Below are 15,395 nucleotides of genomic sequence, written 5' to 3' on the forward strand. Positions count from 1 at the left end.
TGATTTGAAACATGGAAGTGGACTGATCAGATTTACATTTTAGAAAGATGACTCTAGCAGCAGTGGGAGAATGATTGTCACATATGGGGGCAAACTGAGGGCAGGAAAATGAAGTAGGAGATTTCCATCATTTGACTCAAATGGGAAATGAAGGAATAAACTTAGGGAATAGTAGTGGGGATAAAGAGAAAGGTACAGATTTAGGAGACAGAAAGAAGGAAGAATCAGCAGGACTTTGTGAGCACTAGAATATAGGGAGTGAGGGGAAGAGGGAGTAAAGGGAAACCTTTAGATTTCTAGCTTGGGGAATGATGCTGCTGTTTTCCAAAAGTTGTAACCCTGGAGTAGCAGCAGGGTTGCAGATGGAAAATGATGAGTTCCAGTTTGGACATGCTCAGTTTTGTGATCCCTGTAAGATAGCCCAGTAAAGAGATGTCCACTAAGTAGCTGGATATGTGGAGCTAGAGCTCAGTCAAGATACCTGGGCCGGGGATAAAGATATTGGGATCATCAGATATAGGGGCAGATGAAGCAGAGGAGTCAATGAGGTCACCCAGGAGGGTAGGGGGGTTGCTGTGAGAAGAGATGGCAGAGGACAGAATCATGGAGAATTCCATCACTTGTGGGAGAGGTAATGGAAGACTGCCTGGGAACAACATAAAGCAGGAGTCATTAGTGGGAGGGTCTCAGGGAAGAATAGTGTCAAGAAAGCCAAGAGAGGCTCTCAGATGCTGGAGAGAGCAATATTTCACAGTCTTTCTGTCTCTCTGCCTCTCTCTTGTATCTCTCTCTGAATATATAGATAGATTAGATAGATATATTTATAGATATAGATATATAGATATAGGCGGAGATATATGTACAGTCAATCAATATTTGCAGATTCTGTTTTTGCAAATTCACCTACTTGCTAAAACTTACTTGTAACTACAAAATTATCCACAGACACGCACAGAACAGCAAAAAATTTGAGCTGTCCAACGTACACATGCCTAGTTAAAGTGACATATTGTAAAGTGTCCTTTTCTAGCTATATTTAGTGCCACATTTTTTCACATTCTTGTGCTTTTCCTTGGTGATTTTGCTGTTTAAAATGGTCCCCAAGTGTAATGCCAAAGTGCTGTCTAGTGTTCCTAAGTGCAAGGTGGCTGTGATGAGATTTATAGAAAAAATATGTTAGGTAAGCTTCACTCAAAGTGTTATTTGCAATGAGTTCAATGCTAATGAATCAACAACATATATTCAATAAGGTGTTTTTAGACAGAAACATACAGAAAACAAGGTTATGTACTGATAGGTGGATGAAAATGTTGTGACTGGAGACTGGCAGGAACTAACCCTTTATTTCCAATTGGGGACAACTGTTCAGTATTTTCTAATTCAGTGTCTGTGACTTTATAGAACACAACTACAGCAAATCAAAAGAATCAACTGTTATATATGTGTGTGTATGTGTATCCATACTTACACACATACATACACACACACACACATTCATGTTATTCTACCGTCTTGCAATATTGGCCTATTTTTTTTTTGCAATAATTTGCCCCATCATTTTATGTGTATTATTCTTCAGGTTTTGTAGTGAGAACCACAGCAAAATCTGTTTGCTTTTCCAGAGGCAGCATTATGTTTTTGAGTTTTATATTCTTGTAAGTTGATACTGCTGCAGCCGTCTTCTTGATGGGAGCTGTCACTTGGTCAATTTGTCTTTAACTCTGGGAATTCACAGCAAGGTGATCTTGGTTTTCCCTCCAGGGCCTTTCTTCAACCCATCACTTAGTGATGATGGACGATTCGTGCAGGGAAACTCAGTGGTTCCGCTCAGGCAGTTTGAGATGGGGCTGCACTTTCTAAGACTCACTGAGGACTTGAGCAGAAACCCTGTGCCTTTGGGGTGGGGTCAGAATGTATAGAAATTATGGAAATAACTGCTTCCACTTCCCTCAGCATCCCCACACTCAGGAAGGATCCAGTTAGCTCAGGCACTTCATAAGTTCCTTGCTCTGGGGAAAGGGAAGGAATGTGGATGCTGTTATTTACTCCTTACTAAGAGAGATTTTGAAAAAAAGATTATTTTCCCCAGAGATGCATGACTATTTAAGGGAGCTAGGATTTGGACTGGGGTCTATTTGACTCTAGAGATCTTTCCACTGTTAAATTACTCCCTCCCCTATTGTCTTTACCCCATCCCCACCACTGCCACCCAGTTCTCCCTTCCATTCCCAGCCTAACTCCATGCTTGCTCCAGAAACCCATGTACCAACACTGGAATAATTCGGCCCAAATCCTGGAGCACCTTTTCCCCAAAATAAACACAGCTGGTTAGCCCATAGCCAGTTGACAAGTCCTCTTCTGGGGTATGGAGGGTATGGAGTAAACAATACCAACAGAGTGTGCTTTATGCCTTAAGAAGCGCCCAGTCTAGTTGGAAACCTGAGTGCTGGATGAAATGTCAGAGATCATTCTTTCTAACCCACTAGCCTGCAGCAACAATAGCTTCTATGTAACGCACATTTGGTGCATTTTGGGGTGCATTCAGTAGTGTCTTTTTGGAGTCTCAAAAAAATTGTGAGGTGGGCCAGGTAGGCCATTTCACCCATTCCCACTGAAATGAAACCAGAAGAGGGTTGCCCACCCAGCCATGCAGTCTCAGGAGCCCAAAGTGAGCTCATTCTTCAGTGACTAACTCAGCCTTCTTGTCACTTCAGCACATGGCCTTCCCGAGGTCCCCCAGCATCAATCTTCTCTACCAATGACCCTGCCAGTGATGGTCCAGCCTCTGTCTGAACATCAATTACCAGCAAGGATGGGAACTCCCAACCTCCCAGCTTCCTGGCACAGCCCTGACACTTTGAACTATTCCAGTCCTTTCTTATTTTGAAATTAAATCTCCCTCCCTGGAGTTCCCTACCACAGAATCAGAAGGAAAACACAAGTGCTGCACATAAGCCCCCAAGCAGGGGGCCTGGGAAGCTTTCCCTTTTCATTCTCTCACCATAGTCAAGGCTAGGAAGGCAGCTCTGAGCTCTGCACTTCAGCTTCACCACGTGCTGGGAGCAGGCAGCCACTCTGCCTGCAGGGAATTATGTGCAGCAGCGCTGTTTCCTCATACCTGAGCCATCCACCGGCTGCGCGCCCCATTCCCGGCCAGAGCACACTATTTAAGGCCAACGCACCCGAGCTGGCAGTGAGTCACATCACCCGGGAGGGCAGCGGCAGCTCCACGCACGCCTGCACCCAGCCACTCTGTGGGAAGAGACCCTTCCCCTCGCCATGGCTTCCCTGGGACAGATCATCTTCTGGAGGTATTGTGCTCCTCCTTCTGTGCTTCCAGGTGAAAGGGACCAGGGAAAAAGGCTTTTGGAGCTGCTCAGGGCTGTTGGGCTATTGCACAGGGCCCCATCTTTACCCTTATCTGATCCAGCACTGGGCTAGCAGGGGCCTGGACAGACAGGTTCCTAAGTAGACTCAACTAGCATCACACTCTGGCCACTTGTGGCATGCTTTCAGGGTGTGGGAAGTTTTCAGATGGTGGCCTGGCATGGAGAGCCGGGAGCTGCAGGGGCAGCTCTGGACCTAGAAGACTTAGTGCCAGGCTGGGAACTCCACAGAGAAACTGAGGCTCTTGTGGGGCCCCTGAGCATGGTGGCCTGGGGCTGCTTGGAGGGGTGGAAGGGAACCGGTGGCTGATGATGGTCTGCCTCTCCCGAGTGGGAGTCAGGGGGCTCTCTGTACAGCCCCCCCCAGATGATGGAGGTGGGCATGCTTTGACTCCTCTCTTGGTGTGATTTCTCGGTGCTGCTGAGTGATTCATTCCAACGCCCCTTCCCCACCGGCAGCTGGATGGACTCTCTAGTTTTCCTGGGGGCTCCCTGGAGAAGGGACCCCTGATGCTGCTGCTGTCGTTGCTGAGGGGAAAAAAAGGCCTTCACTGAAGGCTAGAGGCTGCCCACTCTGGGAGCTGGGATGGGGAGGGAGAAATATATATATAAGGAAGCTTCAGGAGAAGCAGGAGCAAGTGAACTGGTATAAAATGCTGTTGTACAAATATATTAGTAGAACAGAATTAGGAGAGTCAAGAGCTGAGAGGAGGATGATTTATGGGACCAAACTCCCCAGAAGTGAAGAAAGAAGTTCCCCTGCCCTACCTTTTGCCCTTCTTGGTCACATTCTAGTCGTCCCTTTTTCCTCTGAGGACACCATTTGCCTTTCTGAAAGGAAAGAGTTGGAAAGTGAAGGATGTTCTTGAGAAGGCTGACAATTCAATGTCAGTCACCATTCATGAGGGTGTTTCAGAAACTGGGACTTGGTTCCAGGGGTTGTTTGAGGGACTAAGCCTCTAACTTCTTGGTGTCTTTTCCAACAAAAGAAAGAAAAGAAGGGAGAGAGGGAAGAAAACCTCAGTTTAACAGTGAAACATTTGTGAAGGGGCTCAGTAACAGCACTGCTTCCCCAGAGGCAACCTAGAAAATTCTCTCCCTTAAAATAAAACGTCAGCTCCCCCACTGGGGTTCATCTGAAGTCACCAGCCCCATAGCAGAGGCAGAGGGGACTCCACCTGCTCTGCAGGGGCTGCTCGGGCAGCACTCCCCTTTCTGTGTCCGGCAAGGACACTGTGCCCTGTCAGATCCCTGGGGAAGCAGCAGGTGGGGTGGGGGGGTGGGGACAACCTCCATCTGGGAGAAGCAGCTGGTTTTGAGAGCACCTGCTACCTACCATGCCCTGCGCTAGGTGCTTTACACCAAGTGTCCCCTTTAATCCTCACTACAACCCTGCGAGGGGTCATTCCCACCTCAGAGAAGCTAAGCCCTGCACTTAAGGCTGCACAGTACGTAAGACACAGGGAGGCCTTTGGGCTCTGAAACCCCAAGCTTTCCCCGCTGGGCGCTGCGTGCCCTGCTCCCTGCAGCCTTAGCTCCCCTTCCCCTCCCCCGCATTCCTCCAGCTGTTTCTTGGATGTGAAACAGGCCTCATGCAACAAATGACTGTTGTTCCAAGGACAGGCCATGTGGGCTTTCTAATAATACATTACAACTAGACTGACTGGTTTTGCTGGAGGATTAGCAGGAGGTGGGTGTTCAGAATGTGGATTCCCCCACCCTTTGAAGACCCAGTGGAATGAACAGAGGCTCCTCTTGTTGGCCCAGTGTGCCTCATTAGTGTTCATGCTCTGCAGTTGCAACAGCAGCGACAAGCCACTTGGAGGGCAGATCCTTTGTGCCAGGAGGCCACCAGGAAGAGGATCAATGGTCAGCCTTGGTGGGAAGAAGGTTGTGGAGAGTTTGTCCTAGGGATGTAGGTGGAGATCACGTGGGGGGACTTGGTGTCCACTCTTGGTCCTAACAAACCTTCTTTCTTTGCCATAATTTCCTTAATTAATAAATTACCTCTTATTGAGGTGGTCATGACGGTTGGTGATATGGGAGAACTCATGAGAGAGCCTGCCATCTCAGCGTATGCAGTGAATTATTATCTTAATTATTATCTTCATATTATCTATATTAATATCTTAATATTAATAGAGCTCAATACCCTCAAACATTACCCTGCAAATGTATGCTGCTCAGGGATGCCATGCTGAAGTGCAGTTCCCACCATGCCTCGCCTCCTTAGCACTTTTAGAAGCTGTGTGACCGGAACTCTCCTCCCCTCTTCCCATCATGGCTCTTAATGACCACAGCATTCATGCCTAAAACATTTGTTGAGTGTCTGCCGTGAGCCAGGGGCTAGGAGTTCAGGGCAGAAAAATCACAATCACCACTCTGAGGGGGACTGTTCTGCCCAACAGTATTAACTGAGCACATACTATGTGCCGGATATTGCACAAGGCACTGGGACAAAGGTGAATAAGACACTGACAAGATCATAGTCTACTGGGAGAGTAAGACTCCTAAATGGACAATTCCAACATGCTGTTCATAATTCATGAGACAATAACACAGAATGCAAAGGAGCACTTCCCTAACCTGAGGCTTTGGGGAAGATTTCCTGAGCCAGCTGGCAGCTGGGCTGAGTCTTGAAGGATGAATTAGTGTGAGCGAAGTGAAGGAGAGTGGGAAGGGCACTCGAGACACAGAGAACAGCAAAAAACATCCAGAACTATAAGGTAGCATGGTGCATTAGAAAGCTGCAAGCCATTCTATGTTATTGTCCTCCTTCCTTCCTTCTTTCCTGTTTTCCTGGATTGTTCATCTGTCCCATTCAGACTCTCCTATCTGAAGGGAGCTCTTTGCAGCATTTAAGTTTGGGGGAAATCACCAGAGACTATGGGGTTGGTGAAGACATGTCAGAGGAGGGAAACTGCTGGGTGGAGAGAAGCAGGAATCGTTTTATTAGAGGAGGGTGGATGAAATAAAATGGAGGCTGGAGCAAAGGAGGCTCAGGGAGCTTTGTCCTGGAATCTTGGTTTCTTATTGCCACCACTTTGTCAAGCTGGTGATTAACTCAGACATCCCAGATACTGAGGGCCAGAGAAGACAGTGCTCAGCAACACCATGAAAGCTTGCCCGGCAAAAAAACCTTACTCCCAAGGGCCTGACCCAAGGAGATCTCAGCCACAGGAAATGCTGGCACTTCAAACCCCACTGAGATATGATAGGATGGGCCAACTATCAAACTCCCCGAGCCTATAAAATCTATGGCTACGGGGCTTAGTTACCCAGAACTGAGCCCATCCCCATGAATAGGACTAAAATCTGGAAGGTGAAATAAATTGCACATTGGAAGAAAAGGTTTAAACAGGTGGCACCTGTCCTTCTGCCCCCATAGGAGGTCCATTATCTTCCTAGTGTGATGCCGTTTCCCCAACTCTACCTGTTGAAATGCTGCCTTTTCCTTTCAACATTCAGCCCAAATGCCACTTCCACTTTGAAGTCTACTTGGATCTTTCTAGTTGCAATTATTTTCTCCTTCTTTTATGTTTGCAGATGATGAATGTCTGTTCCTGGTGTCCATCTGATTCCCTCCCCAGGGTTCACTCCTTGAGGGGCTGGACTTGGTCTTGCCTGCTGTTGTAGGGAAGCGGTGTAGCACTACGGTTAGGCACCTGGGCTCTGGAGTCAGACTGGGTTCAAACCCTCATGCAGCCATGTATCCTCATCCCTTTGAGCCTCAATTTCCCTATCTATAAAATGGGGCTGATAATAGTACTAAGTCTTAGGGTTGTGTCAATGACATGTGATAACCATGAGCAAGGCACATCTCAAGAGCTCCATAAATGTGAGCCGTTGCTATAATCATTAAATCATTATTTGCAACTTCTTTTACAATGCCCAACTCATGGTAAAATTTTGTTAACCTCAATTACAAGGCTCCACAGGCAGTCCTGTCTCTGAAACAGGCATTGCAGTGAGCGTATGCTCTGGATGAACTATCACTGGGCCGTCTCAAAGATGATTAACTCTAACAAAGCTCTAGAGAACTTTCATACAGTCTAGATTCTTGTTCTGAAAAAAACAATCAAGTCTTCCCCACTTTTGGGGTCTATGAATCTGAGACACAATCCTTCTCTAAATCTGAGGATGACCAGGGTTTAGAATCTTTATTAAATATCTGGCTCTGACAGTACCAAGCATTAAAAGAAGGTGGTGAAGGGCTTCAAGGAGGGTGGGGCGAGTCCAGTGTGTATAACCTCAGCTTCTAGATCTTTCCGATGAGGCACTGCTGACATAAAGAGCAACAACTTTCAGTAGGCAGTTGGAGCTGTGGAGCTATGACCAAGCACTGGATAATGGTTAGTTAAACCATTTCACACTCTTAATTGACTCCATTTTCAGAGTTGCAAATGTTGAGGCCAGGTGACTTGCTCAGGGTCTCCCAGCTAGCCAACGGCAGAGCCCAGGGTAGAACCAAGTTCTTACGTAGTCCACTACACAGACTTTTTATTAGAGAGTTATCTTGCTAATCAGCTCGGCCTCATCTCCTGCCACTTAAAGCAGAATGCAACTCATTACTAGTAAAGACACTTTCTCGGTGATCAGTGACTACCATGGTTGAAGAGAGTTCTCAGCCGGCAGGGGAGGGAGCTGTGAGCTGTCCCCAGAACAGGTTGGGGCCGTGGATGATAGTGCTCCTGGCTGTGTTGTTTCTGGTAGCTGCCCTGGATGAGTGTAGGAGTAAGAAATGATTGAAACTCAGCAAGAACTATATACTTTCAGAGCTAGAAGAAGCCTCAGAAATTCAGTAGAGCCCCTCATTTTATTTATGGGATAATCAAATTAAATTGTGCCACCTTTCCAAGGTTCATACAACTAAAAAATGATAGAACAGAGCTATTTCAATGATAGTAAATTGTCCAATGATGCTAATTAAAAACTGTTGGACTTCAGTGGGTGCTTTATCCAAGCACCAAAAAGCCCCCAAATCTGAGCGACCAGAGTTGCTACCCTTTGACATATGAAGAAGTGGAAATAATGAGGATTCTGGAGTTAGTCTGAACTGTGCTCAAATTGCAACCTCTATTTCCTAGCTGTGTGACCTTGAGTAAACTACTTAAGCTCTCTGTGTCTCCATTTCTTTATTGGTAAATTATGGGCTAATAATAGCACCTATCTGCAGGATTGTTGTGATGACTAAATGTAAAGAGCTTAGTTAGAGCAATGCTTAGTATATAGTTAGCCCTTTATGTGCTAATTACTCTTATTAAATTATTCCCTCCCATTGTTTTTACACAATATCAAAATGACTTGGAGGGAGGGAGAGGAAAATAGCAGCTAGATTTAAGGAACCTTTGTGTCAGGAATCTTCTGGGATTTCAGTGGACTCAAGAGATATCTTCTTGAGCTCGGCAGATATGAATGTCAGTATTAGTGCATACAAGCAATTGTTAAAAAAAAAAGCTGAAAAAGAGCCCAGACTTCAATTAGTGATATAAATGAAGCAGATCTGATTAAGACTAGGGCAAACTGGGCCAAAGGGTAAAGGTTGAAACTGGCTGTGTTTTAAAACTTCAACTTCCATGTGAGACCAAGGGAAGAGATGTCTATTTGGTGCAGGATCTATATTTTCTAAACAGGGTAACTCTACAGTTGGTTTGTTCAAACACCACAATTACATGGGACTTTGAATAGGAAGTGAGATACGGTAGGTTAGTATAGGTTAGAGTGAAATAGTCACACATCCCAAAGTAATTTGGGCAGAGAATAAAAAATATATTTATAGCACCCCTCTCCCCACCCCAAGGAGCTGGGGGAAGGTGCAGAAGTGCTGGACTTCCTCACCTGGACTGGTGCTGATGTTGTCACAAACATTGGGACTGGCAGTTTGATGTGCCAAGCCCTCGTTTGTGGGACTTGTCCTTATGAAGCTCATTACTGCAAAGGAGAGGCTAAACTTGCATATAATGGTGCCTAAGAGTCGCCCCCTGAGTACCTGTTTGTTGCTCAGATGTGGCCCTCTCTCTCTCTAACTGAGCCACCTCGGCAGGTGAACTCACTGCCTTCCCCTCTATGTGGGACCCGACTCCCAGGGGTGTAAATCTCCCTGGCAACGCAGGATATCACTCCCGGGGATGAATCTGGATCCAGCATCATGGGATTGAAAATATCTTCTTGACTAAAAGGGGGATGCAAAATGAGATGAAATGGTTTCAGTGGCTGAGAGATTTCAAATGGAGTCGAGAGGTCAGTCTGGTGGACACTCTTATGCACTATATAAATAACACCTCTTAGGTTTTAATGTATTGGAATAGCTAGAAGTAAATACCTGAAACCATCAAACTCCAACCCAGTAGTCTGGACTCTTGAAGACGATTGCATAATAACGTAGATTACAAGGGGTGACTGTGATTGTGAAAACCTTGTGGATCACACTCCCTTTACCTGATGTATGGATGGATGAGTAGAAAAATGGGGATAAAAACTAAATGACAAATAGGGTGGGATGGGGGGATGGTTCGGATGTTCTTTTTTTAGTTTTATTTTTTATTCTTATTCTGATGCTTTCTGATGTAAGGAAAATGTTCAGAAATAGATTGTAGTGATGAATGCATAACTATATGATCGTACTGTGAACAGTTGATTGTATACCATGGATGATTGTATGGTATGTGACTATATCTCAATAAAACTGAATTTAAAAAAAAAAAGAGAGAGATCTTCTTTCATTCTGTGAGACAAGGGAGACTCCTTAACCACCTGAAGTGGCACCTGAAGTGTCCCAGCACTCACCTGGTTACTCAGTGTGACTGTGGACCAGCAGCTTTAGAGTCACCCGAGTGCTTGTTAATAAGGCAGAATCTCAGGCCCTATCCCAGAACCACTAAATCAGAATCTGCATTTTCACAAGATCCCGGGTAATTCATACGCATGTTAACAGTTTGAGAAGAAGAGCATTGGAGCAGTGGTTCTCAAAGTGTGGTCCCCAGATTGGCAGCACTGGCATCACCTGGAAACCTGTTGGAAATACAGATTCTCAGGCCCCACTCCAGACCTACTGAATTGGAAACTCTGGCACTGGGACCCAGCCGTCTGTGTTTTAATGAGCCCTCCAGGTTATTGTGATACATGCTCAAGTTTGAGAAGTTTTCTCTGGGCCCCTTGGTTCTTCAGAGAAAGCATAAGGATGTAAACCAGATAGATATACATCTTACTTGAGACCATTCATCATTCACATTCCTCCTTAAGGAATGTTCTAAAGAGCAACAGATGAGCTCTGATGAGAACACAGGCAAAACCCTGAAGTTTCTAGAGGAAAGAAACCCAGGTTATATTTCTCTTTATATTAGCTTTCCATGATCCCAAACCATTTGCCTAGAATGCTTCAGATTTACCATCACATCCCTTCAAAGTATTCTTACTGCTCCCAGCACAGCAATAATGTGAAAAAGGGTAGACAGTTTTCCCTACTTCTTTTTCTGCAGACTTAGGATGAAAAATTTCGTAGAATAAAAACCATGAAAGATTTGAGAAACAGAGAGAACATCCATAAAATTGAGGGCTTTGGAATTGTCTCTTTTAGCTTCCAATCTTGACTCCCCCTGTAATTCCCCACAGCCTGCAGAATGGCCCTGTCACACCACTCTTCAATCCTCTTTCAATTCCTCCAGCCTCCCCTCTCCCTCTTCCCTAGTCTCAGATGATTATCTTGTTTCATCCTTCACTGAGAAAATAGAAGCCAGCATATGGGTGCTCCACCTCTTGACAGCTCTACAAACGCCTGCTGGACTCATCTGGGCTCTTGCTCTCTGCCTCCCCACCTGGTGCTAAGGAGGAAGTGTCCAGGTCCCACCAAAGGTCACCCCATCCACCATGCCCTAGACCTGCTCCTGCTCAGGAATCCCTCCTGCCAGCCCACACCACGGCCGCCATCCATCCCTCCTCTCCTAGACTAGTACCCACGCCCCATGACCCATATACAACCTCTCCAGCTACCACCCCATTTCCCAGCAAACTTGCTGAAAGAATTGTGGAGTTACTGATCTTAACTGATTTACGGGCATTGTAGAGTGAGTGTAATTTAATGGTTCCGAGCACAGATTGGAACCAGGCCACCTGGGTTCCCAGACCAGCTCTGCCACTTTCTAGCCGTGTGGGCTTGGGCAAGTTAATTATCTTCTCTGTGTCTGGGTCCCTGATCTGTAAAATGGGGATAATATTAGAATCTGCATCATAACGTTACAGTGAGGTTATGTGAATTAATATATATATTATATTATATATATATGAAGACTTAGCAAACACTTACTGTAAATCAAGCATTCCATTGGTATTTTCTCTTCAGCTCGCTCCGGTGGGATTTTGTCCCCACAATACTAAGGTGTTACTCCTGTCAATGTCTCTAATGACCTCCACATTGCTAAATCTAATATTGCTTCTCTGAGTAGCTCCTCAGGCAATGACCACCTCACCTTTTACCAACAGACTGCTGAGGGGCTGCTGGGCAGCATCCTGAGCTACACAGCTTTATAAATTGGAGCTGGATTCCCAAATTATCCCACAAAAGGCTATGCAAACCATACCGTAGCAGAAAGTGTGTGTTTATGATAGAAATGCTTTCTATTTTCCTTTTACATTATAAATGTACAGTATTTCTGAAACATTAGGATCCGAAAGGTTTCTGAGGCCTTGTTGAAAAAGCGAATTGTCATTTATAAATAATGTTGCTATAGGCTTCTGTTCTAAACTTCAATAACCAACTTATATGCAGACTTTTGGAAAGCAGCCATTGGGTGTTGGGAATGCCTGTAGGTTTGGGGATCTATATAGATCGGATGGTCCCTCGTCTGGGTGGGGAGCCAGAGTGCTTTACTGATCCCTTAGGGCTTTGACTCCATCCAACCTGAGGAAGTGACTGGAGAGACATAATTTACCAAAGTCCTGGCTACCAGTGCTCAAATTCTCCTTGACACGACTCTCCCACCTAGAAAGAACGCAGAGGGGGGTGCATTGGAATTTTCCCAGAGGGCATTCTCGTATGGACTTTAGGGAATAACTGGTATGATTTTTAATCAAAAAAAAATTAAAGTATATTAACATTTAAGGAAATTTTGAAAAGAGGAAACAAAAAGGCATCCATGGTTATATCATGGTAAATAACTATTTTATTTTCTGTTGTTGGCCCTTTTCAAATCTGTACCCAAATACAATTGATTTTTACATAGTTATTAATACAGTATTACTTTTCGTATTCTGCTTTTTCCATTGAACATTTGTCTGTTAAAACTAAACGTTTAAACAACTTTATAGTTTAAAAAATCCTTTCACCTTAGCACTGCAACATTTGTACCTCTATATAGTAACTTGCATTTCTGCACTTTGGGTTGAGAAATGCCTTATTGGGCCACTCTTTCCCGAAACACAGCCCTGAGGCCTGGTGGGCTTCTCCCATCTGCCTTCAGGAAGTTCTCCCACTCTGCTGTCTCCATTATCCTGTTGCTTCTGAGCTTCGTCTGGGTCCAAGCAACATGCATGACTCATGCACCTAACAGTCTTTGTATTTAAGTACCCAAGACAGTGGTTTCTAAAGTGAGTTCTGAGGACACTGATCCTGCAAGAAATTTCCCCAAGAGTTCTGTAGCCAGGCAAGTTTGGAAATGCTGAATAATATTAAGTTGGACCATATGAAATTTCCAATGTTCAGTTGTTTTCTTCAACTGTTTTTGGCAAAACAGTTGATTTCAAATGATTCAACCTAGTATATACCCCTCTTGGACATTCGCTATGTTTATTAGTATAGAAAAGGTCTTGAAAAGTCCTATCTAGCTAAAGAAATCATTTTCTGTGATTAATCCAATGTTATGAAAATGTTTTGTCCACATAATCCTTTTTAAAATAATACTAATTAGCATACATCAGGACATGCTTTGGGAAACAAGGGACTAGAGTAATTTCAAAAGAATCGAAGCCATGAGTAGGAAAAATAAAGCATTTGTGTAGGGAGCCTGATGAAGATCTAGGGATGATCACATGCCATTGAAACCCTACACAGACTGCTGACCGAGCCAAGACCCTGGAGGCAAAGGGCAGGCTCACATTTCACTTCCCAGGAGGGCCCGCCCATCCTTGATGTCCAAAGGCATCACGTCTTTCAGATCTTCCCATTTAACAGTAATTCTTTCTTGATTAACCTTGCCCCAAATTGGCTTTTTCCAAAGTAACCTCTGCCCTTTCCTCTGCCAGAAAAGTGCAGGGAGGATTCAGGAGACGACACCATAGCTCACCTCATATTCCTCAGTTGACAATGTTAAATGCACATGGCATGCTATTTTGTTCTCCCCCTCTCATTATTATAATTATTAATTAGTTCATCTTTTTCAGGGTATGATTATCACCCTAGTTTATAGGTGCCCATCTAATTTGCTTACAACTACGAGGTGAGCTAAACTAACCTGGATGCGGGGAGGAGGGAGCACTGGTTTCTGGGGCCGCAGGAGCACGTCTCACACATGCCAAATAATGACAACGTGGGCACCGAAGGTACTCAGCCAGAATTTGACTGTTTTTTTTCCCCTTGTCAGCTACCAGAGCCAAATGTCTAAGACAGAGAATGGAACTGCTGGCTGGGAAGGTTTAGAGAGAGAACAGTGAGAAAGTGGCCTGGCCAGGACTGAACCCTCAGTGCTTCCATTTGTTTCCCCTCCACTTTTAACAGGGTTCTCTGTCATTCACACACTGCTGAAGGGTCATCGGTCTGAACTCCCTGTGGAGTGACTGGGCATTCAGACATCTCTCTGCAGATCTGGTCATCTAGCAGCTGTTAGTTAAGTGTGGGTAGGAATTATTGTAACGCCTGGGGAAGCAAAAGAGAGTTGAAAGGCCGGATGTTGCTTCTCTATGAGAACACAGAGCTAATTTAACAATGTGGTTAATTGTAGCTGGGTGGGGTTTAAATGACTTTAGATGGGGCCTGACAGCTTCATGCCCCTGCCCAGACTGAGGGTGCCTACAAAAGAGACTCTCAGACTCTTAGGGGCATTGCTACAAATAAGCAATCACCACGAAGAGTACAAACAAGCCTTCTTGATTTCTCATCATGAAAGTGGATCTATAAAGCCTTCAACTTAGAAGGCTCACTGAAAATGTGAACACCAATAAACCCTGAACAGGCCACATCATCTTTCAGATCCTCACATCTCATTTATCCTCTATCTAGTGAATATAATCTTAATAATATGCAGTGAGTGTTCTGAGTGCAAAGGGAAGGTGGCAGTGGCAGGGGTGGAGTTGGACATTGCTACTTCTATTCAGCTGCATGACGGATGGGAAGGGGATGGAATTTGGAACCAGAGAGGCCTGGTCTGATGTCCTTTCCAAACTTGTATGTGATTTTATGCCAGTCACTTAATTTCTCTGAGTCTAAGTTTCTTTTTTGGTTAAGAAAGGACAATGAATGGACCTCCTGTAACTGTTTTAAGGATGAAAGGTGATTGGGGGAAAAGATGTTCATGATGGTGACTTTGATGGCAACACGTAGCTCTCTCGCATTGCCAAACATGCCTATGTTTTTAACAGAGAAGCTGCTCTTGCCCATTGGAATAAGGTAAAGGACCAAGATCTTTGACTTTAAAATAGGCAGCAGTCTTAAAAGTAATGTTCATGCATGCCCTGATGTTTATTTCCTTTTGGTTCAGCTTCCAAAGGTGATACATGAAATTAACCATCACAGTTTTCTTGTGGTATCACCTTACAGTCTCACAACCTCATAATCATAGTCTCTAAGGCTGAAGCAGCACCCTTCTAAGAGTATAGATTATTAATTTATTTTACAAATATTTATTGAGCATCTATTGTGTACCAGGCATCAGAGATCCTAGGATTACAATAATGCTCAAGTTACAGAGTCGGCCGTCATCTAGAGTAAAGACCAGTAGGAGAGACAGATAAACATACAATTGCAATTTAGTAGGATAAGTGCCTCTGCAGGGCAGTTTCAGAATGCTTTGGAATCACTTC

General features: G+C 44.7%; 1 protein-coding gene across 1 annotated transcript in view; it reads left to right on the forward strand.

Moving 5' to 3' along the window:
• The first annotated feature begins 3,226 nt into the window (after positions 1-3,226).
• Positions 3,227-15,395, forward strand: part of VTCN1 (V-set domain containing T cell activation inhibitor 1) — a 59,850-nt gene continuing 47,681 nt past the window's right edge. Inside the window, exon 1 of the mRNA XM_037815034.1 lies at positions 3,227-3,311. Within this exon, the coding sequence (XP_037670962.1) occupies positions 3,280-3,311 (32 nt within the window). The 5' untranslated portion in view covers positions 3,227-3,279. The remainder of the gene's footprint in view (positions 3,312-15,395) is intronic.

The sequence above is a fragment of the Choloepus didactylus genome, chromosome 2 (assembly GCF_015220235.1).
Source record: "Choloepus didactylus isolate mChoDid1 chromosome 2, mChoDid1.pri, whole genome shotgun sequence".
Classification (NCBI taxonomy): Eukaryota; Metazoa; Chordata; class Mammalia; order Pilosa; family Megalonychidae; genus Choloepus; species Choloepus didactylus.